We start from the raw sequence: 27,424 nt of genomic DNA on the forward strand, positions 1-27,424 counted from the left end.
CACGACAGAGAGAAAATTGGTTCTGTGTTGACATGGAGTACTTGAGTACCTGCTCGACAGATGGCGCTGTTGATGTACACCCCCACCTGTATAGCGATCGCTGGCGTATTTTGTCCTTAGGTTTTTCTGTCGGGCAGCAGAGCTGACAGCTATATGATCACCGGCTAAGTTTAATATTGAAAAATTTACTATCGTTAAAATACTTATAACTTTTTATTATCATTACTAGCCTAGCTACAACTTTCATTGTTAAGGCAGGATACAACAAGTCCTAGGACTCCAAAACAAAAGGGAAAGCAGGCAAGTGCAGAACAGTAGGCCTAGAAGTGAAGTGTCACATAAAATATAGATGATATAATAAAAGGACACCATAAAATATATTGAAACCAGTAAGTCATGTAAAAACTATGAGACTTATGTCAACTTGTTTAACAGAATACTATTTGCAACATAAATAAGTTTTCAAAAGTGCTATTACTTATGTCATGAAACAGCCGAACTTGGTTGAGTCCATTGTCAGGCTGGGAGGAACGTAGAGAGGAGAGGTCCCCTTTTTTGTTTCATATGTTGATGTCGGCTACCCCCCAAAATTGAGGGAAGTGCCTTGGTATATGTACGATGTATGAAACATTTTGGATGAAAGTCTCTTGTAGATTAGTAGAGTAGCTTAGAATTTGAAAAAAAAACTCACCTGTTACTTGCCAAAACTGCTAAGGGTTCCTGAAGCACTTTGAGATTTCTTTCTACTTAATGAAGCACATGTCACAGGATGAACTGTGCAGTCGATGCATGAAATGGATCCTCCATTACACAGAACCCGTTTTAAAATATAATGAAAACAATTTAAACACATTTCACAATGGAATTGTACAGTATTTCCACTGCAAAATATAATTTGCAAGAGGCTTAAATGGTTGGCTACATGAGAACCAAGTTTTATAACTCAATGCTCTGGTTAAAGTACTTATCCACAAGACATGGACAAATAACAAGCCTTTTAAATCTAATGAAGTGTCTGAATGAGTTACTCTTTGGAGATAAGAAAGCAAGGTATTACTTTCATAAAAGCATTATTGTCTTGACACAGCTCAACATGATCACCAAATCAAACTCCAAGACTTACAAAAGGCTACACTCAAAGTTAGACCCTACAGGATGGAGTCGGGTGAGGCAAGAAGCGTAAAGGAAACGGAGGGATAGATCAGGATGTAAAGAACAGCACTTCAGGGGAAATGTTCCCCTTCAAAGAAACGGTTGATTGTTGACAAGACGCTAAGAAATCCTAAGTTATTTCAGGAAATGTCTTATAAGCAGTTCTAAAGGTACACTTCCAATCTTTCTGCCCATATATTTACACTTTTCATCGGTTCCCTTTTGGCTTTCTCCAACGGAATGTCTAATCATCTAACTTTTTCCTGCTTTACTTTTAACTCAATAGAGTACATTTGAAATACTGTGCTGAAGTATTTGAGAACAATCCCATCATTAAGTTTTTCATTTAAACATCTTGTGTATTAGTTACTGCATAACAACAATCAACCCTTGATAAAACTACCTATAACCCATTTTAAGGAAGCCAAACATTGTAGCTTATATATAGTACAACGTTGTTCAATAGTTTAACTTTCTCCTTTTTATAATAAATTTATCAATCTTAATCAATTTTCCCTATAATTTCTCAACAAAAATAGATGCAAAGTTACCACCGTCTTAACATGAGGTAAGACTAGACATAGAGAGTTGGTGTGGATGTCACAATATCCAAACTACTTAAGAAAATTTAAACAAATGAATATGTAAGAGATTCTTTTTCTCTACATTTCTCAAAACTTGACAGAACTCCCCACAATTCAAACATAAAAGATACATAACCAGAGAGATGATGATAAATTAAGGTGCAAAAAGGTAAAGACAAAAGCAAAGAAAGGAAAAAATCTCTTTTTCACAATCTTAATCAATTATACGTGGTCTTGTATCATATAAAATCCTTTTCAAACTTACCAGTAAGACATCCCATCAAAATTAAATGACTGCTGTGTAAATCTCTTTAGCTGTGGACGTTCTTATTCTTGAGCCAGTCCCTCTCAATCACCTCTTCATTGTCCTGGATAATCTTCTGTCAGATGTGCAAAATAAGGGAATAGTGTACTGCTGTATCCCTTCCAAAAGATTACTCAAATGCCGACTGCAACAATCATAGACAAATTTCCATCTTTCTGGGTCTCACCAAATTTGCTAAAAAGCTTATCATCTGGCCTTCAAATATCAGTACCTTGACTCTTGATAACAACTTCTTGATGGCCAGTATCCTCGGGTAACACAACAAGGAACTTCAAAATACTAATTTTTAGATCCAACTTAGATGAGACCAGGTGACCTTAGTTGAGTAGACTGTCTCCGACTTGCTTGATTACATGATATATACATCATCATCTCCTCCTATTAACGCAAAGGGCCTCGGTTAGATTTCACCCGTTTTCTATCTTGAGCTTTTAATTCCATACTTCTACAATCATCATTTACTTCACGCTTCATAGTCCTCAGCCACGTAGGTCTGGGTCTTCTAACTCGTTTTAGTCTTGTGGAGCCCAATTAAACGTCTGGTGAACAAATCTCTCTTGGGGAGTTTGCAGAGTATGTCCAAATCATCTACACCTACCCCTCACCATGATCTCATCCACATATGGTACTCAAGTAATACCTCTTATAGTTTCATTTCTAATTCTGTCCTGCCATTTAACTCCTAATATCCTTCCGAGGGCTTTGTCCTCAAATCTACTAAATCTGTTGGAGATGGTTTCTTTGTCATGCCATGACTCATGTCCATACAGTAACACTGATCTCACTAAATAATATATAGGCTAATTTTTATATTTAATTTCAGGCAATTTAATTTCCAAATCTTACTTAAACTAGCCAATATCTGATTTGCTTTTGTCAATCCTTCACTAAACTCCAATTCTTATTACCCTGTATTGGAGATCATAGTTCCTAAATACTTCAATGATCCGACCTCATTAATCCTTTCTTCTTCCAATGTTATTTCATCTTCCATTGCATACTCTGTTCTCATCATCTCTATCTTTCTTCTATTTATCTTGAGCCTAACCTTGTGTGATATTTCATGCATTCTGGTAAGAAAGCATTGCAAATCCTGTGGTCTGCTAATAAAGACAGCATCACCAGCATACTCCAAGTCTGCTAATTTCCTGTTACCAATCCAGTCCAAACCTTCTCCACCATTTCTGACTGTTCTTATGTCTTAGAAAATCCATGAGGAGGATAAACAACATAGGTGACAACACATTCCCTTGGAGTACTGTGCTGTTCACTGGAAATCCATTTGTTAGGACTCCACTAACATCAACTTTGCACTTGCTGTGCTCATGAGACTTAATCAAATTCACTATGATGGGCCAAGAGTAGGTTGCGACTCAAAAGGCGAGATGAAAGCAACTGAATCACAGCCTACTCTTGGCACATATTTATGCAGAATTCCCTAATAATGAAGGACTCTCCACAAAATTGGCTAGTGCACACTATTAAAGGATTTTTTATAGTTCACAAATGCCATCAAAAGTGGATTTCTATATTCTATGCACTGCTGTACGTCTCAAAATTAAAATTCTGTCAATACATCTTCTACTTCTTCTAAGTCCTTCTTGTTCATCAATCTTTCTCTCCAGTCTCTTTAGAATAATCATACTATATATTTTCATAAAAACTGACAAGTGTGATGCCTCTATAATTATGGCAATCAGTCAGGTCTCTCTTTTTTTTTTTTACCAACACTATTAACTTCCATTCATTGTGTTTTGCCTCTTCAAGCTACATTCCACAAAAAATCTTCTAAATATTCTGGGGGTCACTTCATTTTCAGCCAGTATCATCTCTGCAGTTATTCCATAGTATCCAGGGGGCTTTCCATCTCTGAGTATTTTACTATTAGCTTTGACTTCCAACACACTGAATTCATTGATGGGGACATCAAGGTCTTCATAAGCTTCAGGTATATCAATAAAATGTTATTTTCATTAGTAAAATAAATTTTTGAATATACTTACCCGATAATCATGTAGCTGTCAACTCCGTTGCCCGACAGAATTCTACGGACGGGATACGCCAGCGATCGCTATACAAGAGGGGGGTGTACTCACCAGCGCCATCTGTGGCCAGGTACTGCAGTACTTCTTGTCAACACCACCTCAATTTTTTCTCGGTCCACTGGTTCTCTATGGGGAGGAAGGGTGGGTCAATTAAATCATGATTATCGGGTAAGTATATTCAAAAATTTATTTTACTAATGAAAATAACATTTTTCAATATTAATCTTACCCGATAATCATGTAGCTGATTCACACCCAGGGGGGTGGGTGAAAACCAGTGTACATGTTAATCAAGAAGCTAAGTATCCCGTATTTCATATTATCAGTTATTCAAAATAACAATGAAATTATAAGTACCTGGTAAGGAAGTCGACTTGAACCATTACTCTGCCTTTAATAAGTTCGTCTTCCTTACTGAGCGCAGCGTTCCTCTTAGGAGGCTGAACAACTCTAAGGTGCTGAAGTATAAAGGGCTGCAACCCATACTAAAGGACCTCTACACAACCTCTAACCTAGGCGCTTCTCAAGAAAGAATTGACCACCCGCCAAATCAACTAGGATGCGGAAGGCTTCTTAGCCTACCGTAACAACCCAAAAACAACAATAAAAGCATTCAAGAGAAAGGTTAAAAAAGGTTATGGGATTAAGGGAATGTAGTGGCTGAGCCCTCACCTACTACTGCACTCGCTGCTACGAATGGTCCCAGGGTGTAGCAGTTCTCGTAAAGAGACTGGACATCTTTGAGATAGAATGATGCAAACACTGACTTGCTCCTCCAATAGGTTGCATCCATAATACTCTGCAGAGAACGGTTCTGTTTGAAGGCCATCGAAGTAGCCACAGCTCTCACTTCGTGTGTCCTTACCTTCAGCAAAGCAAGGTCTTCATCCTTCATGTGAGAATGAGCTTCTCTAATCAGAAGCCTTATGTAATATGAAACTGCGTTCTTGGACATAGGCATCGAAGGTTTCTTAATGGCACACCATAAGGCCTCTGATTGTCCTCGTATAGGTTTTGACCTTTTAAGATAGTACTTTAGAGCTCTGACAGGGCAAAGAACTCTCTCTAGCTCGTTACCCACCATGTTGGAAAGGCTAGGAATTTCGAACGATCTAGGCCAAGGACGTGAAGGAAGTTCATTTTTTGCCAAAAACCCGAGCTGTAAGGAACATGTAGCTGTTTCGGATGTGAATCCTATGTTCCTGCTGAAGGCGTGAACCTCACTAACTCTTTTGGCTGTTGCAAGGCAGATTAGGAAAAGAGTTTTGAGAGTAAGGTCTTTGAAAGAGGCTGACTGGAGAGGTTCAAATCTAGGAGACATAAGGAACCTTAAGACTACGTCTAGATTCCAGCCTGGAGTGGACAAGGGACGTTCTTTAGAGGTCTCGAAAGACTTAAGGATGTCCTGTAGATCTTTGTTGGAGGAAAGATCCAAGCCTCTGTGGCGGAAAACTGTTGCCAACATACTTCTGTACCCTTTGATCGTAGGAGCCGAAAGAGATCTAACATTCCTAAGATGCAACAGGAAGTCAGCAACTTGGGTTACAGAGGTACTGGTAGAGGAAACTGCATTGGCTCTGCACCAGCTTCGGAAGACTTCCCACTTGGATTGATAGACTCTGCGAGTGGATATCCTCCTTGCTCTGGCAATCGCTCTGGCTGCCTCCTTCGAAAAGCCTCTAGCTCTAGAGAGTCTTTCGATAGTCTGAAGGCAGTCAGACGAAGAGCGTGGAGGCTTGGGTGTACCTTCTTTACGTGAGGTTGACGTAGAAGGTCCACTCTTAGAGGGAGAGTCCTGGGAACGTCGACCAGCCATTGCAGTACCTCTGTGAACCATTCTCTTGCAGGCCAAAGGGGAGCAACCAACGTCAGCCGTGTCCCTTCGTGAGACACGAACTTCTGAATAACTCTGTTGATGATCTTGAACGGCGGGAATGCATATAGATCGAGGTGGGACCAATCCAGCAGAAAAGCATCCACGTGAACTGCTGCCGGGTCTGGGATTGGGGAACAGTACAACGGGAGCCTCTTGGTCATCGAGGTAGCGAACAGATCTATCGTTGGCTGACCCCACAAGGCCCAAAGCCTGTTGCACACGTTCTTGTGAAGGGTCCATTCTGTGGGGATGACTTGACCCTTCCTGCTGAGGCGATCTGCCGAGACATTCATATTGCCTTGAATGAATATCGTTACCAGCGTGAGGTTTCGACTTCTTGACCAAATGAGGAGGTCCCTTGCTATCTCGTACAGCTTCCTCGAATGAGTCCCTCCCTGCTTGGAGATGTACGCCAAGGCTGTGGTGTTGTCGGAGTTCACCTCCACCACCTTGTTTAGCAGGAGGGACTTGAAGTTCATTAAGGCCAGATGTACTGCCAACAACTCCTTGCAATTGATGTGAAGCGTTTCCTGTTCCTTGTTCCATGTTCCCGAGCATTCCTGTCCGTCCAAGGTCGCGCCCCAGCCCGAGTCTGATGCGTCCGAATAGAGATGAAGATTGGGGGTCTGAACAGCTAACGAGAGACCCTCCTTGAGAAGGATGTTGCTCTTCCACCAAATGAGAGTAGTCTTCATCTCTTTGGTAACAGGAATAGAGACCGCTTCGAGCGTCATATTCTTGTCCCAGTGAGCTGCTAGATGGTATTGAAGGGGGCGGAGGTGGAGTCTCCCTAACTCGGTGAACAGGGCTAACGATGACAGGGTCCCTGTTAGACTCATCCACTGTCTCACCGAGCATCTGTTCCTCTTCAGCATGCTCAGGATGCACTCTAGGGCTTGGTTGATTCTCGGGGCCGACGGAAAAGCCCGAAAAGCTTGACTCCGAATCTCCATTCCCAGGTAAACGATGGTTTGGGAAGGAATAAGCTGGGACTTCTCTAAGTTGACCAAAAGACCCAGTTCCTTGGTCAAGTCCAAAGTCCATCTGAGACTCTCCAGACAGCGACGACTTGTGGGGGCTCTTAAAAGCCAGTCGTCTAAATAAAGGGAGGCTCTGATGTCCGCCAAGTGGAGGAATTTCGCAATATTCCTCATCAGTCGCGTAAACACCAGAGGTGCCGTGCTTAGGCCAAAACACAGGGCTTGGAATTGGTACACAACCTTTCCAAAAACGAATCTCAGAAAAGGTTGGGAGTCTGGATGAATGGGGACGTGAAAGTAGGCGTCTTTCAGATCCAACGAGACCATCCAGTCCTCCTGCCTGACCGCTGCTAGGACCGACTTCGTCGTCTCCATAGTGAACGTCTGCTTGGTGACATAAGCATTGAGCGCACTGACGTTCAGCACCGGTCTCCAACCTCCTGTCTTCTTGGCCACCAGGAAGAGACGGTTGTAAAAGCCCGGGGATTGATGATCCCGGACTATCACCACTGCCTCCTTCTGTAACAGGAGCGACACCTCTTGATGTAACGCTAGCCTCTTGTCCTTTTCCTTGTAGTTGGGAGAGAGGTTGATGGGAGAAGTGGTCAGAGGGGGATTGCGGCAGAATGGGATCCTGTAACCCTCCCTTAGCCACTTGACAGACTGGGCGTCTGCACCTCTTCTTTCCCAAGCTTGCCAGAAGGTCTTGAGTCTGGCTCCTACAGCTGTCTGGAGAGGAGGAGAGTCAATGTTTGCTTTTCGAAGACTTGGTACCTTTCTTGGACCTGCCCCTGTGACCGTCTGGGCGGGTACTTCCTCGGCTGGGGGCTCTGCCACGAAAGGGCGGAATAAATCTGGTAGCAGGAGTATCAGCCACTGGGGTGCGGTAAGTTCTTGGTACTGAAGGTGCAACCTTAGCCTTCCGTGCTGAAGAGGCCACGAGGTCATGCGTATCCTTCTGTATAAGAGCCGCAGACATTTCCTTGATAAGATCCTCAGGAAACAGGAACTTAGAAAGAGGAGCAAAAAGTAACTGTGACCTTTGGCAAGAGGTGATACCAGTGGAAAGGAAGGAGCAAAGTTGTTCCCTTTTCTTGAGGACTCCCGATACAAACATAGAGGCAAGTTCGCCGGAACCATCGCGAATTGCTTTGTCCATACAGGACATGATCAGCATGGCCGAGTCTTTGTCATAAGGGGCAGTCTTCTTGCTCAAGGCCCCCAGGCACCAGTCGAGGAAATTAAAAATTTCAAAGGCGCGAAAGACTCCCTTTAAGAAGTGGTCCAGGTCAGAAAAGGTCCAGCAGACCTTAGAGCGTCTCATAGCCGACCTTCGTGGAGAGTCAACCAAACTTGAGAAGTCAGCCTGGGCAGAGGCAGGGACCCCCAAGCCTGGTTCCTCTCCCGTGGCTGGACTGCAACCAATCCCCTAACATTCTCAAAGCTCTCTTTGATGATCTAGCGAAGACAAGCTTAGTGTAGGCAGACTTAATAGGTTGCATGCCTAGAGAGAACTCGGATGGAGGAGAACGAGGGGTAGCAGAAACAAAGTGTTCAGGGTATAACTCTCTGAACAGAGTAAGGACCTTGCGAAAGTCAATGGAGGGTGGCAATGACTTGGGTTCCTCCACATCAGATGAAGGATCATCCAGGTGAGCAGCTTCATCCTCAGAAACCTCATCACCTGAGTGTTGAGAAGCGAGAGGTAACGATAAAGCAGTATGCTGAATGGCTGAATCCTGAAGAACGGGTGCATGCGCACTAGCAGATTCATCCTCAAGACTCTGCTGAAGAGGATGAGGGCTGGTAATGACAAAGTCCTGAGGCTGGGATGAAGGAGGTTCTGCGGGGGTCTGAGGAGCAAGCGTGGTGATAAGCGAATGCTGTAAAGCATGAGGCTCATGCTGCATAGTCTGCGGTTCAAGTTGAATGGGAAGCGGCTCAAGCTGTGAAGAATGTGGTTGCTGCATGCGTTGAGGTGGCTGCCTCATAGCATGAGGTTCCTGCCTCACGAGTTGAGCTTGCCTCAAGGGTTGAGGTGGCTGCGCAGAGAGAGGCTCTTGTCTCACGAGTTGAGGTTCTTGCCTCAAGAGTTGAGGTGCTTGCCTCGAGAGTTGAGGTTCTCGCCTCGAGGAAAGTGGAAGTGGCTGCCGCAAGAGTTGAGGTTGCTGCCTCAAGGATGGTGGAGGTTGTCGCACCGCAAGAGGTTGCTGCCTCGAGGATGGTTGCAACGCATGAGGCTCCTGCCTCAAGGGTAGAGGAGGTTGCTGCAAAGCATAAGGCTCCTGCCTCAAGTGTTGTCTGTTGAGGCATCGCTTTACCTCTCTTAGGAGGCGTGCAGCCATCAGATGACTGCGGCGAGTCCGAACTAGCCCAGTGGCTACACCTGGGCTGTTGGACTCGTGCGGTCTGGACCTTACGCTTAAAAGGCCTTGAGACCTGGGTCCAGCGTTTCCTCCCGGAAACTTCTTCTGCAGACGAGTAAATTAAGGGCTCAATCGTCTGAGAGTGGAAGTGACGATCTCTATAAGATACGCCCGCAACCACTGAGGATACTACTGTGCGCCGATCAAGGCCTGCCGAACCCTTTTGCCCTTCGACATTGCTTCTCCCCTGGGCTTGGGAGCTTGCAAGAGGTCCCGGACTGGGAGGACGACTGGCACGCACAGAAGTATCCTCATGCGCAACACTGACACTGACACTAGGCACAGCACTGGCACTACCACTTCCCACTGCACTTTTCACTTTAAGTTCCTTGACATCTGCCAAAAGAAACTTGTGGTCACTCACTACCGACTCCACCTTATCACCTAAAGCCTGAATAGCACGTAAAACATCTGACATATCAGGCTGAGCACTAATAATAGGTTCGGGGGTAGCCACTACAGGGGAAGGAAAAGGTTGAGGATCATGGGGGGAGGAATAAACCAAAGAGCGAGAAGAACTCCTCCTAACTCTCTCCCTCTCTAACTTAGTCGTATACTTGAGGAATTCGATAAAATCGAATTCCGAAAGCCCGGCACATTCCTCACATCGATCTTCCAACTGACAGGATTTTCCCCTACAGTCGGAACAAACGGTGTGAGGATCAACCGCGGCCTTCGGAAGACGCCTATTACAAGTCCTAACACTACATCGTCTTTGTCTAGGAGCTTGAGAATGGTCGGACATCTTGAATCAGAGAACAGTCAAGGGGGGTTTCCAAATTAAAGCAAAGATCGTTATACCATTAATCAAAATCAATCCAAAAGCTATCTAAGCTAAGGGAAAAGCTTCCTGTATAGCAAAAGCTGAAATCTAAGAGCAATACTTCACCAAAACCGTGAACAAAGACTCCAAAATCATAAGCGTATCCATGTAGGTCTTGCCGGAAGCACGACAGAGGAAAAATTGAGGTGGTGTTGACAAGAAGTACTGCAGTACCTGGCCACAGATGGCGCTGGTGAGTACACCCCCCTCTTGTATAGCGATCGCTGGCGTATCCCGTCCGTAGAATTCTGTCGGGCAACGGAGTTGACAGCTACATGATTATCGGGTAAGATTAATATTGAAAAATTATCTTTTTTGTATATACTATTCTTGACCTAACTAGTGTTCCATCCATCGCCGTCTTTCGTCATCATCTGCTGTTATAAAAGAGCCATCTCTCTTTTTAATAGGTATATGCTTCTTCTTTATCCCAGTAAAGATTTCATTAATAATTCTATGAGCAATTCTTACACCATAGCCACTCCTTGAATTCATTCTTCTTTGTCCCAGTAAAGATTTCATTAATAATTCTATGAGCAATTCTTACACCATAGCCACTCCTTGAATTCATTCTTGTTTGTCCCAGTAAAGATTTCATTAATAATTCTATGAGCAATTCTTACACCATAGCCACTCCTTGAATTCATTCTTCTTTGTCCCAGTAAAGATTTCATTAATAATTCTATGAGCAATTCTTACACCATAGCCACTCCTTGAATTCATTCTTCTTTGTCCCAGTAAAGATTTCATTAATAATTCTATGAGCAATTCTTACACCATAGCCACTCCTTGAATTCATAGCTTTGTCAGCCTCATTTGCTTTCCTGTCTAAATATTCTCTCCAATCATTCCTTGCTTTTCTTTTGGCCTCATTATCAATACTGGAATACCTAGCATGTTCAACCTTTTAATTTTCACTAATTCCATGAAAACTTTCAACAATCAATTCCTGTCTTTGTCTCCTTTCTATAGTATCCCACATACCGTTTTATATCCATGGATTTCTCCTTGTAACTGCGTGTCCAACACTTCACTACCAACTGACTGATATTTGTTCTTAATATCTCACCATTCTTCATTAATTGTCTGCTCTTTGTCTCTTAAAGTCTCTACGACTGCAAATTGATTCCTATATTCAATATCAAATATTTCTCGCTGCTCATCTTCTAAAAGCTTAGTTGTATAAAACCTAGGTATTCTATCTACCTTTCTGTTGGGTGCTTTCAGTTTTAATGACAGTGTGGCAATGAGATCCGGTGATTGCTACCAATATCTGCACCTCTATAGCTTCTTACATTTCTCGGAGGCCACCTTCTCTCTTTATTAATGGCAATATGATCAATTTGATTTTTGTAATTGCCACATGGTGAAGTCCATGTGTATTTGTGGATGTCCTTGTGCTGGAAAAAGAGTATCTCCAATGACAAAGTTGTTTATTGAACAGAAACCTATGAAATGTGATCCATTTTCATTTGCAACTTTGCCAAGATCCTTTCTCTATCCGTTCCAACTTTATAATTGAAGTCGCCAATCACAATTTTTATACTTCTCTCTGGGATCTCATCTATTCCACTCTGCAGTTCTTCACAGTATTCATCTTTCCTTTCTGTAGGGGAATAATTTGTTGGTGCATAGCACCAAGTATAATACTCATATTGCATTGCTTTTATTTAAATTTTGCCTTTTCTGGTGTTTGGGGCAATAGCTCACCCTCATTTCCCATTTACCAAGTGAACATTTATCAAATTTGTTGCTCAATATTGCTTTTAACTAACTCGAACCTTTGACTTTTGAAATTCCTAAGGACAGTACTGTACTGTGGAACCTATGCTGTTTTTGGTGGTTATCAGCGATAAGATTGTGTTTTTACCTTGATAAAGTACAGTAAAATAGCTTCTTTAAATAAAGAAATGAAGTTATCGGGAGCCTTAAGAGAGATACTGACAAGGGCAACAAATAGGACATTGTGTTGGACTCCAGCAAAATGGGAAATGCTCCTGCAACAAAATTTTCACTGCACGATGCACTGTCTTCAGACTCAAATATTGTAAATATCTGATGATACTTGTAATTACATTCAAGTTCCTCTTTATTTTCTATCTTTCCAAATCCCTGGAAACTAAGTCAGAGAATGAGATCTTGTTCCTGCTGTTTCCCATATCCACGTATATGATGATATTGGTGATACATCCTCTTGATCTTCTATTCAAACAATCAAATTTCATAGGCACAATTCAATATGCAATTCCCTTTATGCAGCATCACAGTTCCCACAGGCTGCAATAAGCTATCATGCCACTCAGCACCTGAAGAATTTCATCCTCTCATTGCTGCTGAATTGTGATGTTGATACTGATGCTTAAAGTGCAAAGCAACAGACAGTATACCAATGCCTTTGCTTTTGTGATACACTCTTATTTCCATTTCTATATTTTCCTTCTTGGACAATTTACTATCAACAAGCTAGCTTTGCAAAGAACTGGCTTTTTACAGTCGTCCCATGAGAATATGGATCAATTTTGAATACAGCAACAACTGTGATAACATATATAACAAATTTTTTAAAGTAATTTGTATTTTTTCTACCTATACAAACCCAAGTCATTTAATATAAGTATACTTTCAACAAAGCTGGATATGGTTGTTAAAACTTAACAAGGTGGCGGTAGTTAGCAGGAGGATGGCGGGTAAGCTCTTAACACCTGACAGGCAAATGAGTTCCCACCTTTACCTTAAACCTAATACTTATGGTGTGGACCAGAAGGTGTAACTTGAAGGAATCAGGCTTGAATAGTTATGAAAAACATAAATTACTTTGAAAATTTGTGATTTGTTCCTAGACGAATACAAACCCTTGACCTTTAACAGGAGACTTATCCTTAGTATGGAAGAAGTCCCTATAGATAAACTGGGTGCTTTACTTTCCTGGAAAAATGTCAAAACCCTTCAGTCCTATACAAGAGCAAAAATGATGACTTCTGTCACCCTGAAGATGAGGCAGGTGCTAGGCAATGTCACTACCAGGCAGAATTTATAAGAAATGGGTTTGCATACATTTGGCTATCCTTCCCCCTCATCAGGGAGGATGGGTGATATAAAGTACTCCTAAAGAAAACTTAATTGTAAAGAAAAGTTGTTCAATCATGTGGCTTCCCTGTGTGTCCAATTCAGCAACTAACGGAAGAAAGATGTAGATGGGCCAGTAACTCTTACCCCTTGTTCATGATCGCTATCTTGGACAAGATGTCACTTTTTCCGTGAAGGAGCTAGGTTACTTCACGATCTGTTGAGCAACTACCACTACGCCAAGGATACAGGTATCTATGGACCTATAAGAACACTCGAACAGGTAATGGGTAGAGAAGGTTATATGTCGTTGCCAGACTCTTCATCTTCAATAACTGTGTCCCCTGACAGGTTCTCTTTGAGAGCTTGTATAGATCCAATATATCTGATTTTGTGTGCTCAAGTCTAGGGCGGTCCTTTGTCTATTTTCTGTCTGTACAAGAGTACAGTAGTGTGTGAAGATGCTCCTCTGGAAAAAGGAAAAATTCTCAGCACTTGCTTCTTCCAGTATGAAACCAAACACAGGTCTGTGAATGCCCATACCAAATACACAGACACCTCCTAAGAGGTGAGTAAGCTGAAGTTCCTTCCTGCTATGGAACAACTTTTGCCTCTTACTCATGAAGAAAGGTTTCTTTGTCTCTCCCACAGGGAGAAAAATGATAGGAGTAACATGTACACCACTCTTATTGATGATGTCTTCAAGTTGTTCTCCTCTAGAAGCCGTAGCAAAGACTCTCATGAAGATGAGGCAGGGAAGGACGTACCTGAAATTCACCAACAACTGTGTAGTACAGGCCAATGGCGATACTCACGGGGAAAGACCACAGGAACTCTAGGAAGAGGCAACACAATCAGGTGATTCATCCTTGATGCCTTTCCAGGACTGGGAAGACACTTAGGTGGTGGTGCCCTTCCTGTTCACAGTGGACGGCAGAAAAACTATCTTCCTCTGATGTAGGATTACATTGTTGTATTATTAGTTAAACACTAATAATTATTTTTAAGTATTTTAGTAATGTTCAAGTTTTGTGAAGTTTGCGCATGCTCACTGACGACAGTGTAAAATTGTGACGGTGGGCAGTGGAACTGTCGACTGTCGACGTGGCCAGTGACTGGCAGGTGGAGGTTGTGCTGACAGGTGGAGGTTGTGCACGTAACCAACTGTTCGTGCGTAGTTGCTGAGGAGTGCAGCTGTGCACTCATGCAAGCAAATGGTGTTGATATGTAGCTTGTGTTCTTTAAGGTATGCTATTGTTTGTGTAATGAGATTTGTAAATTATGGATATGTTTCGGTTGAATAGTCTTATCGGCATTTTGACATTGTTCCTCTACTATATTGTAGTAATGTTGTATTTTAGGATGTGTTAATGTAAGAGCTGATAGAAGAAATTAGCCGATATTTAATGCACGGAAAATCTGCTGGGTATCAGAGAGGAGGCATTGTTGTAAGTGACTTTTTGCAGTTAATTGTTACTTATCTTTTAACTTGGTGGTAACGGTGATTGTGTGATGGCATTATTGTTATGATAACTATTAGTGAGAAATTATATATGTTTGTTCATATGGTGATAAGGATTAATGTTTCTGCTAAGGTGATACGTAAAAAAAAAAAAAAAATGGGTATGTTATTCTGACTTTTATAATGTTACAGGTCGAAATTAAACGTTTTACGACAAGCTGAGTTTTTATCTGGTACCTGAGAACACATTTCGACAACACTCATCATGGCAGATAAAGGGAAAAATGGCAGCTCCACGGGGGAAAATGATAGTGCTAGGATGTCACTGGAAGCACAGAAGAAGGCCAAACAGCGGAGGGGAACCGCAAAGGCAAAACTAAGACGTAAGCTTGATAAGTTTCATGAGTATATGTTAGATCAAATGGCATTAGAAATTTTAGAAGAAAGATATGAGTGTTGTTAAGGCTTATGATGAAGTTGAACTAGCTAATGAACAGTATTGCAATTTATTAGATGAGAACTGTGATGCTCAATTGATAGAGGAGGCTAACGTTTATATCAAAGCATTAGAAGATAGAAAGTGTGCAGCTCATGTGATATTTGTGAAAGTTAAAGACGAAATGCAGGTGAAAAAAGTTTTAAAAGTAAAACCGATTGATGTGCCCAGGTTTCACGGAGATGTGAGAGATTATAGCAATTTCAAGAGAGATTTTTATAGACTAATGCAATCAAATTATGGGAAAGATCCCTTTGTGCTAAGACAGTGTCTCTCAGGAGAGGCCTTGGATACAGTTCGTGGTGCAGAGCATGCCTTCGATAAAATGTTTGAGCGATTAGATGAAACTTTTGGGAACAGCAGAACCATTATTGATGTAGTAGTAGAGGACATAAGGTCAATTAAAACTATTTCCGAAGGGGATAGTGAGAGTTTCATTAAGATGGTTGATAAGATTGAGCAATGCTATCTTTACTTAGACCAAATGAGTTTGGCTTCAGAATTAGATACTGCTAACATGACTAGCCAGATAGAAAAACTATCACCACCTACTCAGAAGCGTGAATGGGTTAAGTTAGCAGAGTGTGTAGGTAATCGTGACCTATTCGGAAAGTTGTTGGAATACCTTTTGAGTGAAAAGAAATCAATGAAATATCTTAATGCTAATATTAGAAGCAATAATAATATTAAGGCTAAAGTGAATTATACCTGCACTTATGAAGATCAGCATAGTACAAAGCAAGGAAGAGAGTCAGATGTAATGGAAAGGATAGCAGGACTTGAAAATGCTATTACAAATATCACTGACCTTTTCACTAAAATTACAGAAGAAAATGCTGAACGGAATAGGAATAAGATCAGTGACAACACAAGGCTGCATAGGTGCTGGTATCATGGCTCAGATGGACACGATATCTTAGACTGTACAACTTTCCAGAACTTGAGTATCAATGACAGAATGGAGAGTGTAAAGAAGAAAGGTATTTGCTTTAATTGCCTTAAAGGTGTTCACATAGCAAGAAAATGTCTAAAGAAGTCCAGATGTAATACTGTAGATGTTAACAATGAATCTTGTGAGAAACTTCATCATACTATTATACATGAGGGATTCATAACAGGAAATTCCTTTGTAAGTCTGAAAAGAAACGGTGTTCTATTTATGGTTAACAAGATCAAGTGTGGTAATCAGGAGTTACAAACTTTATTTGACTCGGGAGCTGATATAACAATGATCAGAAATGATGTGGCTAAGGCATTGGGACTGAAAGGAAAATGTGTCAGATTAGCTGTGACTAAATTGGGCGACAAAACTGTGACATACAGTAGTAAAGAGTATGATCTGGTTTTAACCGACAAGGATGGGAATGATGTCAATGTTACTGCTTATGGAATCGATGACATTACATCTCAAGTCGGTAAGGTAGATTTATCAAAAGTGAAACATTTATTCAAGGGTGTTAATGTATGTGCATTAGATAGACCTTATGGGAAAATAGATCTACTAATTGGTTCTGATTATTGCTCTTTAATTCCAACAGTTAAGGAAACTGTGGCTGAAAATTTACAGCTCAGGGAATCACAGTTTGGAATGTGTGTGTATGGCAGTCATCCCGACATTGTTACCTTATCAGTGTTTAGGAGTAATCCAGGCATTAGCATTAATCATGTTTCCAGTACAATATCCGACTATGATATATCTGTAGAACCCGTAATTGATATTACAGCACAGATGAATGACTTCTGGGCTCGAACCTGTGCCGCCCAGTGAATAAGCTCCATTTAGCACTTATTCTTAGGTAATTTACTGCTAAATATACCAGAGAAAAAATGTAAAGGAGTGCTAGGTTAACTAGCTCGCTCACCTATTGGTGTCGGTATAAAATTGGGCGTATATTCCAGAGGTCCCGCACTATTTAGATTAATCCACGACAGAAAACCCCAATAGAGGAGAGCCGTTCAACCTCACTCGGTACTACTAACAATGCATCCGCTCAGAACCCAACTCCTTTTAGCACGACGAGTAAAGTAACCCGCATTTTTGTTGTGCTCTCGATTTTTGGTTATTTTCCATTGAATTATGGCTTCTTCGTCGGTTTCCCAGGAGACACCGTCTAAGTTAAGTACCAAGCTGGGTTTTACTGTGTTTTGAGCAACCTAGATCGTTTAATATTTATATTATAGGAGTTTATTCTCTTCGTTCATACCGATCTTGCTTGATTTCACTACAGTTGGTACTCCTGTTTTTGAGAGCTTTTAATTTTCACTTGCGGTGTTACTATGTGTATTATTTTTATTATCAAATATTATTTGTTATTGTGAATATTCATTATTTAGCGTTTAGAATCCTCGTGGTTCAATTTTTGGGCCGATATCATTTACGTATCGTTATGGCTACCGACCTTCGTGCTAGGCGGCAATGTTATTTTTAGCCATCAGGTGTGTCTTTTGTGATTTAATTATTATGTTGCATGCCTTGCCCAAAAATTTTCTATGTGTTTATTCATATAATTTAACGCTATTATTATTATTATAATGAATATTTGTGCCATTACTCCGTTTGATCTGTCTGGTTGGGGATCGTCAGTTGGTAGCCCTGCTGCCTCGTATCACGTGATCCTCCCCCACGCTCCCCCTCTAGCTAGGTGGGCGGCTAGGCTTCTCCCCCCTCCACTAAGGGACCGTTGCCTTCCCTCCTTTTAGAGGGGGTAGTTCAGTGTTTATGGACTTTGTCCTCCGGGTGGCCCGGCGGGTTCGTCTCTGTCTAGTCTGGTTGGCCACCGGTCAACAGAGTTGGATCCCGGTGCACCCTATTTTATATTCACTTTTCATTCTGGCTTATGTTATACGAAACCCTCCGGGTTCGATTGGCGGTTCTTAGCTACAGTTCCGGCCCCCTATTATTTTATAACATTTCCTATGATGATTATATATGACAGATCACTACCCCGGAGTCCCTAAATGAATTGGTATTGGATATACCTTTATTTCCCGGCCCGGGGTCTACCCCGCCCCGGGAAATCAGACACCATGTGTCTTAATTCCTTGTTATTGCATCCTTTTTTATGCTCCCGGCTTGACCGGAATGGATGGCTATACTTTAGTTTCAAGTTAGACTTATGTTTAGGCCCGGGACCTCCGGTCCCGCCCCTATGTAAGAATATTACAGTTAAGCTCTAACCTTGTGTTACACCTATGTTAGGCCCGGGTCCTCCGGACCCGCCCCTACCTAGGAATATTACAGTTAAGCTCTATTCTTGTGTTAGACCTATGTTAGGCCCGGGTCCTCCGGACCCGCCCCTACTTAAAGAATAGTACAGTTAAGCTCTAATCTTGTGTTAGACCTATGTTAGGCCCGGGTCCTCCGGACCCGCCCCTACTTATGAGAATTACAGTTTCTCATATACTATTCTTTTTATAGATGGTGCATTGTCTGACGCCGGCCTGTGCAGCTGTTCTGCACCAGCCTTGTGGCCACTCCGTCTGCCGATCTCACGCCCCTTGTGGGGTTCAACTGGAAGACGTTGTGGTATGGCACCCGGATAACTGTGTGATTTGCTTCGACCTCATCACTACCCTTGGATCTGACTCGGTGAGTCCCGTTGGCTATATTGCCTTCTTATTTTATTTTACTATTAGTAAGATATCTATGGTCTTGAAGGACCATTGGGAGTCTCCCTTTTATAATTCCCACTATTATTTCAGGCATCCCCGGAGCAAAAGTCTGCGGCTCGGGCCACACTAAAGGTGTGGGTTGGTGGGTTTGCCCGGAATGTGAAGTCTAAGCGGCCGTACGTCCTATCTGAGGACTACTGCACCATGGTTTACCCCAACGCCAAGTCTTCAGCTGCTGTGGCTAGGCATGTGGCAGCTCCCATCATTGCCCACATTGATGCCACTATAACGGGTCTCATCGACCCAGAGCAAGATCCATCGGACGCCCCCGGAGGTCTGGAGGACAATGTTGCCTCCATGAACCTGGACGTCGAACCAATGTTACTAGGCGAGCCGGATACAGGTAGGGTGGTAAGTGAGGCAGGTGTGTCCGGCGCTGAGATTCCTATCCTCAGCCCCGCTCTTTCTTCTTCTTCTGATCGCTCTTCTTTTCTTGGATTTTCTGGGGACCGTGATTCGTCTCAACGATCATACCCGGTTCCCCCTAAGGATAAGTCTACTTCAAGGACCTTACCCAAAGCTCGCAAGCCTCACAAGACTTCTCATGGCTCTAAACATTGTACGAACCCGTCTTCAAAGACCTCTGGTTCCTCCTCTAAGTCTCACGACCCGGGAGTTCCTTCCGCCCCTCCTGCTGCTAGCCCGGGCCTTTCCGAATCAGCCATGCTTCGCATCGTGTCGGAGATGCAGGCAAAGTTGGTTTCGGAGATGCAGTCGAGGATGGACACGATGTTCTCTAACTTCGGTCAGAGAATTGGGGCTTTAGAGCAAGGAGCTCCGGAGAGAGTCCAAAGCTCTCTCATCCCGGATGCCTCTAAGCTCCCGCCGTTTGCCAAGAACAACCCCTGGCGGATGGCTCTTCATTCCCCGTTCTCAGACGGAATGTTGACTCTGGAGGGCCTTGGCACTCGTCCTCTAGAGGACTTTGAATTCTTTCCTCCTGGTCTGGCATTTCCATTTCATGGTTATGCCAGGCTTACCGAGGAAGCTTTAGTTCGATTAGACAAGGTCCCCAAAGAGACGGTCATCTTCCCGAAGGAGCAAGCCCAATCTGTTTGGGCCAGATTTTTGAACGACATCGGCTGCACTAACACCATGCTGACGCCTCATAAAAGCTCCTTTACGATGTTCTTAATGGACAAGAACACCTTGACTCCATGCGTCAATAAGGTGGCAGAGCTTGCCTTTCAATATGCTCTGGAGGAGAAGCCCTTGCCTCCCATCCAAGAGGTGGATCCAATCTCCCTCCTTCTTCCCTCAGGTATTGAGTGTTGGGACAACGTCCATACCACCTTTACCTCCGGCAAGCTTGCAGCAGACTGTGCCTCAGTCTTGTTTAGTGAGAAGCTTCCCCGTCTCCCGGAATCCCTCATTAAACAGGAATATGATTCCCGCCTACGTGTGGGCCGTACTCTAAACCTGGCCACATCCATGGAGTCGATAGCCTTGACTTACGATACGGAGAGTATTTTTAAGTCTCTCAACAAGGCTACGTTACAGTCTTTATATTATGACTTGTATGACTTTGCTACTGCTAAACGCAGATGTCGCAAGCATGTCCTGGCTGAGGCGACGATTAGGCATGAACCTAATAAACTCATCCGGTCCTCCTGTTGGGGTTCAAATCTCTTCCCCGAGGATCTCGTAGAGGAAGTCTTGGCGGAGGCCACTAGGGTTAATCAGAGCCTTAAAGCCCGTTGGGGTTTGACCCCTAAACGCAAGTATGACCCCGCAAATTATCAAGCCCGGGGTAGGAAGAAGCTTAGACCATATACCTCCACCCAGTTCAGGCAACAGCAGAGTGCTTCATCCAACTTCCGGCTGCCTCTTCCTCCATCTTCTGTTGTCCCTGCACAGCCTTCCACCTCTCAGGCTCCTTCGGATGACTATGTCACCGTTCTGCTACCTAAGAGCCAGCTTTCTGGTGCCTCCGCCACTTCCCCTGCCTTTAACCAGTCTTACGAGGCTCATAGCTCTTCCCAGAGTTATGGTAGAGATAGAGGCTACCACCGTGGCTCTAACCAGAACAAAGGCAGGGGAAGAGCCTTTCCAGAGGAAAGAACTTCCGAGGCGGACGTGGAGGCAACTCCTCAAACCAATACTGAGGTGCAGCAGGTAGGGGGGAGGCTCTATGCCTTCCGCAACAAATGGAGGTTCAGTCCCTGGGCGTTCAGTATCATCTCCAAGGGACTGGGGTGGAGTTGGATTCAAGGACCTCCTCCTCCGAACAAATTTCGTCAACATTCCACTCCGGACCTGGTCGAATTTGTCCAGGATCTTTTACAAAAGAACGCCATACAAGAAACGAAACATCTGAAGTTTCAAGGTCGGCTGTTCAGTGTCCCGAAGAAGGATTCAGACAAGAGAAGAGTGATTTTAGATCTATCCCTTCTCAACTTGTCCATTCAATGCGACAAGTTTCGAATGCTTACCGTCTCGCAGGTGCGGACCTTACTTCCCCGTGGGGCCGTCACCACCTCTATCGATCTTACAGACGCCTACTATCACGTCCCGATAGCGAGACACTTCCGTCCGTACCTAGGCTTTCGCTTAGGGGACAAAAGTTACTCCTTCAAGGTGATGCCTTTCGGGCTCAACATCGCCCCAAGGATCTTCACAAAGCTAGCAGAAGTCGCTGTTCAGGAACTCAGGAATCAAGGGATTCAAGTAGTAGCCTATCTGGACGACTGGCTCATTTGGTCAGACACCTCCCAAAATTGCCTAAAAGCCACTCACAAAGTCATCCATTATCTTCAATCTCTAGGCTTCCAGATCAACTTCAAGAAGTCCCGTCTTCTTCCAAAATCGAAGTTCCAATGGCTCGGCCTGCAATGGGATCTTATATCTCATACTCTGTGTCTTCCCAGACCCAAGAGGTTAGAGATTGCAAGGAACACCAAACGCTTTCTCAAAGACAAAGTAAGTTCCAGACGACTCCAAGAGAGGATTCTGGGTTCCCTTCAGTTTGCCTCAGTGACGGATCTTCTTCTGAAGGCAAAATTGAAAGATATCAATCGTGTCTGGCGTTCGAGGGCGAACCGGAAGCTCCGGGACAGGAAAGTCCGCCTTCCTCCCATTCTACGGGAAAGACTTCTTCCTTGGACAAGAGCAAACAGTCTGTCAAAGTCAGTTCCCCTTCGATTTCCGCCTCCGGAATTAATCATTCACACAGACGCATCCTTATCAGGTTGGGGCGGCTATTCTCAGCTCAAGAAAGTTCAAGGTCTTTGGACTCCCTTGTTCCGCCATTTTCAGATCAATGTTCTAGAGGCCATGGCAGTTCTTCTAACCCTGAAACGTCTCGCTCTTCCCAAGAAACAACACCTTCGTCTGGTCCTCGACAGCGAAGTGGTGGTCCGCTGCCTCAACAGAGGCGGGTCAAAGTCAGGGCCTCTGAACCATGTTCTAGTAGCCATATTCTCCCTAGCAGCCTCGAACCGTTGGCATCTTTCAGCTGTCCACCTGGCGGGAGTCCGGAATGTAGTGGCAGACGCCCTGTCCCGGACCTCCCCTCTAGAATCGGAATGGTCACTCGATCTAAAGTCATTTCGGTGGATTCTCTCTCAGGTTCCCGGTCTCCAAGTGGACCTCTTCGCCACGGAATCCAACCACAAATTGAGAGTATATGTGGCTCCCAATCTAGACCCTCAGGCTTACGCCACAGACGCCATGTCACAGAATTGGGACAACTGGGAAAAGATTTATCTCTTTCCCCCGGTGAATCTTTTGCTGAAAGTTCTAGACAAACTGAGATCCTTCAAGGGACAAGTAGCCTTGGTCGCACCCAATTGGCCCAAGAGCAACTGGTATCCTCTCCTGCGGGAGTTGAGACTATACCCTCACCCGATACCCAATCCGGTTCTGTCTCAGATAGTACAAACACGCGTTGTGTACGCTTTCTCAAACATTCAGAGCGCCCTAACTTTATGGACTTTATGAAGTTTGCGGCTATGCATGGTGCCAATATTGATCCTCAAAACACCTTGTTCCTAGAATCGGATAAACGGGATTCCACCATCCGCCAGTATGACTCTGCAGTTAAAAAGTTGGCAAAATTTTTAATAGACTCAGACGTGAACTGTATGAACTTGAACCTTACAGTCACTTTCTTTAGATCTTTATTAGAATCAGGTCTGGCAGCCAATACTATCACCACTATTAAATCGGCTCTGAAAAAGATCTTCCTAGTGGGTTTTAACATAGACTTAACCGACTCTTTGTTAGCTTCAATTCCGAAAGCTTGTGCCAGACTGAAACCGGTTACTCGTCCTACCCCGGTGACCTGGTTCCTTAATGACGTACTCAAATTGGCTTCTGATACCATTAACAGTTCTTTTGATTACATGCCCCTTCTCAGGAAAACACTTTTCCTGGTGAGCTTGGCTTCCGGGGCAAGAATTTCTGAATTGGCAGCCTTGTCGAGAGACCCGGGTCATATTGACTTTCTGCCTTCAGGAGAGGTCCTTCTTTCTCCTAACAAATTCTTTTTGGCTAAGAATGAAGACCCTCAAAACAGATGGACCTCCTGGAAAATTGTTCCCCTCACGCAAGATCCGTCTCTGTGCCCTGTCATTACTCTTAGGTCTTATTTATCCCGGACCTCCTCTAATCCTCGGGGCCTCTATTCGTTAGAGAACAAGGCGGTACCATTACTATTAAAGGGATCAGGCAACAAATTTTGTATTTTATTAAACAAGCTAACCATGACTCTTTTCCTCTTGCACATGATATCAGGGCGGTTGCTACCTCGGTGAACTTCTTTCACCACATGAATTTTACAGACCTTTCCAGGTATACAGGGTGGAAATCACCGTCAGTGTTCAAGAAACACTACCTTAAACATTTGGAAGCCCTAAAATTTTCTACAGTAGCCGCAAGGAGCGTAGTTACTCCCAAGTAACTCACAGGTTAATGCCTTGACTCTTTATCTCTCCCTCTTACCTGCCTCATTTATACCCTATTGTATTCATTGGTCTTGCACCTGAATACTGTTATTATATTTGTAAATTTTATGCTCCTGAGTATCTGTATATATTATCACTCACGGCATTATTATACCTACCTTATTGGATTTATGTTCATATTTAAGATACCCTTATAATTGTTTTTTGGTACTCATCTCTGATTAAAAGCATCCTGTATTTCCCTTACGCTTATGTTTTTTCCTTTATTTTGCAAGTTTGGTGACATTTTTCTCTTGTATAGATTCACTGGGCGGCACAGGTTCGAGCCCAGAAAAGGGATTTTGACTTAGGAAAAATCTATTTCTGGGCGAAGGACCTGTGCCGCCCAGTGAACCCTCCCAGCTCCTCTCCCTTGGAGTCCCCAAACTTTGGGTGCTAAGGAGTTGGGTTCTGAGCGGATGCATTGTTAGTAGTACCGAGTGAGGTTGAACGGCTCTCCTCTATTGGGGTTTTCTGTCGTGGATTAATCTAAATAGTGCGGGACCTCTGGAATATACGCCCAATTTTATACCGACACCAATAGGTGAGCGAGCTAGTTAACCTAGCACTCCTTTACATTTTTTCTCTGGTATATTTAGCAGTAAATTACCTAAGAATAAGTGCTAAATGGAGCTTATTCACTGGGCGGCACAGGTCCTTCGCCCAGAAATAGATTTTTCCTACGTCAAAATCCCTTTTCTTCACCATTGAACACTTAGGAACTGATTGTAATTCCAGATGTGGTAGTTGTCGTTGTGGGAAATGTGCAACAGGCAATGGCAATTATAGTATAAAAGAGGAAAAGGAGCTGGCTCTTATTGAAAGTGGGTTGATGTATTACCCGGACAGAAAAGAATGGTCTGCTAAATTTCCATGGACTAAGGATCCCAAACTGTTGCAAAATAATGTATCTGTAGCTGTTGCTAGACTGAAAGGCACAGAGAAAAGATTGATGAAACTGGGTTCAGACTATGCTCAAGCTTATAATGACCAGATACTTGACATGACAAAGCGCAATGTAATTCGGAAGTTATCCGATGAAGAGGTTAAAAACTATGTTGGTCCTGTCACATACATTCAACATCATGAAGTGTTAAAACCAGGATCTGTATCAACCCCATTGAGAATTGTTTTTGATTCATCGGCAAAGTATATGGGCCAGTCTCTAAATAGTTTTTGGGCAAAGGGCCCTAATATTTTGAACTCAATGTTTGGTATATTACTCAGATTTCGTGAAAAGGCTATAGGCATAGCCGGTGACATAAGCAAAATGTATAATTGCATTAAGCTTCCAGAATTAGAACAACATGTACATAGATTTGTTTGGAGAAATTTGCAAAGTAATCGCAAACCTGATCACTCTGTAATGTCATGCATGGGTTTCGGGGATAGGCCCTTAGGAATTATTGCAATGTTAGCTCTCAGACATACTGCAGAATTGTCGGTAAAAGACTTCCCAGAAGCATCACGTGTGATAATGACTAATTCCTATGTAGATGACATAATCCATTCTGTTGAGAGTAAAGCTGAGGCATTTAGCCTAATTAGAGATATTGAAAATGTACTCTCTAAAGGCAGTTTTAAAATTAAACGATGGACCATTACTGGAGATAATGAGCATTCTGACTTTGAAGTGTCCCAGAATAGTAATGAAAGAATACTTGGCCTTAACTGGCAATGCAATAAGGATGTGTTTTATTTTAAAACTAAGTTAAATTTCTCTCCAAAATATAAGGGTGTAAGAACAGAACCAGACTTAAACAAGTTGAATTTCTTTGAAAATATACCTTCAGTTTTAACAAAAAAGGTTGTCGTCAGTCAGATGTGTTCCGTTTACGACCCACTGGGGTTTTTGCTTCCATTCACACTAAAAGCAAAGATTTTGCTAAGAGACACTGTGAAATGTGACTTTAAATTGGGATGGGACGATCCCTTGCCTTCCTATTTAAAAGAACAGTGGGTGTCATATTTTTGTGAATTATTTGGCACTGAAACTCTGTATTTTGAAAGGAATGTTAAGCCAACCTCAGCCAAAGGATTGCCTTTACTTGTTATTTTCAGTGATAGTTCAACAAATGCTTATGGTGCTGTTGCATATGCTAGGTGGGAGTTCGAGTCTGGTGCATTTGAGAGCAGGCTCATTGTGGCAAAGAGTAGGATAGCCCCTAGTAGACAGTTATCTATTCCAAGGCTTGAATTGTGTGGAGCTGTTATAGCGTGCAGGATGCGTAAAGCCATTGAAGATGAAATGACATATAAATTTAGTTCGGTAATGCACATAACAGATTCCTCCATTGTTAGAGCACAAATCCAAAAGGAATCTTATGGCTTTGGAACTTTCGTAGCCACTAGAATAGCAGAAGTTCAATCAAAAAGTGACCCAAATGAAGGGTGGTGGATTGCTTCTGGATTAAATCCTGCTGATCTATTGACCAGACCCCAGGACCCTTTAAATGTTGCAGTTGTCTATTCATGGAAATATGGTCCAGAGTTTATGGCCCTTCCTTTAGAAGTGTGGCCTATCAGTCAATCGGTGAATTGTGAGTTACCTGATAGAATTCATGTTAATCTTGCACAATACTCTGTTCATGAAGAAACCATAATTGATGCGTCGAAATTCAACAACTATAATATGTTAATTGCAGTCACTGCTAGGATATTTAACATTGTTAAGGTGAAATCTTTTAAGGGTGTTCTAAAGAAACTTGAACCTAGATCACTCCAGGAAGCTGAGAGGTTTTGGATTATGCAAGCACAAAAAAGTCTTCCTGAGAACTGGGAAAAATGCTTTCAAAGATTAGGACCATTTCAAGCTGAAGATGGTACAATTATGGTAGGACAGAGAATGGAAAGATGGTTGAAACATAATTGGAACCAAGATAGCTTCATTCTATTACCTGGTAAGCATCCATTTACAGTCTTGTACATTAGTTATTTACACAGGTTGGATCATGCTGGAGTTGATGTTACACTATGTAAGCTTCAGTCTAAATTTTGGGTTCCTTCAGCACGTAAAATCATAAGATCGATAAAGATCATCCCAAGGCTTCAAAAGCAAGGGAATAACCAGCAAAAAGGAATGCTGTCCCACGGGAACAAGAACACGGATATCGGCAGGTTTGTAAAGAAAAATTATATTTTAATTATAAAATAAATTTTTGAATATACTTACCCGGTGAATATATAATAGCTGCTGCTCCAGCGGCTCGACAGAAAAAACACACAAAAACTCGCGAGCGATCGCTATGAAGGTTGCGGGTGTGCCCACCAGCGCCAACTATCGGCCAGATACCGCATATGCATGTAAACAAGCCTCAATTCTTCTCGTCCCGCTGCGTCTCTATTGGGGAGGAAGGGAGGGTCATTTAATTTATATATTCACCGGGTAAGTATATTCAAAAATTTATTTTATAATTAAAATATCATTTTTAAATATTTAACTTAGCCGGTGAATATATAATAGCTGATTCACACCCAAGGTGGTGGGTAGAGACCAGAGTTATGTTATTTTCATTAGTAAAATAAATTTTTGAATATACTTACCCGATGATCATGTAGCTGTCAACTCCGTTGC

General features: G+C 42.8%; 1 protein-coding gene across 1 annotated transcript; it reads left to right on the forward strand.

The window, feature by feature from the left end:
- The first annotated feature begins 15,188 nt into the window (after positions 1-15,188).
- On the forward strand, positions 15,189-27,004 carry LOC137646042 (uncharacterized). Its single transcript, XM_068379190.1, has 2 exons — positions 15,189-16,999; positions 24,589-27,004. The coding sequence occupies exons 1-2, from the start codon at positions 15,189-15,191 to the stop codon at positions 27,002-27,004; spliced, it is 4,227 nt and encodes a 1,408-aa protein (XP_068235291.1).
- Positions 27,005-27,424: the final 420 nt, after the last annotated feature.

The sequence above is a fragment of the Palaemon carinicauda genome, chromosome 1, assembly GCF_036898095.1.
Source record: "Palaemon carinicauda isolate YSFRI2023 chromosome 1, ASM3689809v2, whole genome shotgun sequence".
NCBI classification, from domain to species: Eukaryota; Metazoa; Arthropoda; class Malacostraca; order Decapoda; family Palaemonidae; genus Palaemon; species Palaemon carinicauda.

Bases quoted from the DNA above. Each gene is read 5' to 3' on its own strand.
- LOC137646042 (XM_068379190.1), top strand. From the start codon at position 15,189: ATGAGTGTTGTTAAGGCTTATGATGAAGTTGAACTAGCTAATGAACAG. The intron at 17,000-24,588 runs GTGAATAAGCTC...TTGTAATTCCAG, and splicing joins GCTCGAACCTGTGCCGCCCA to ATGTGGTAGTTGTCGTTGTG.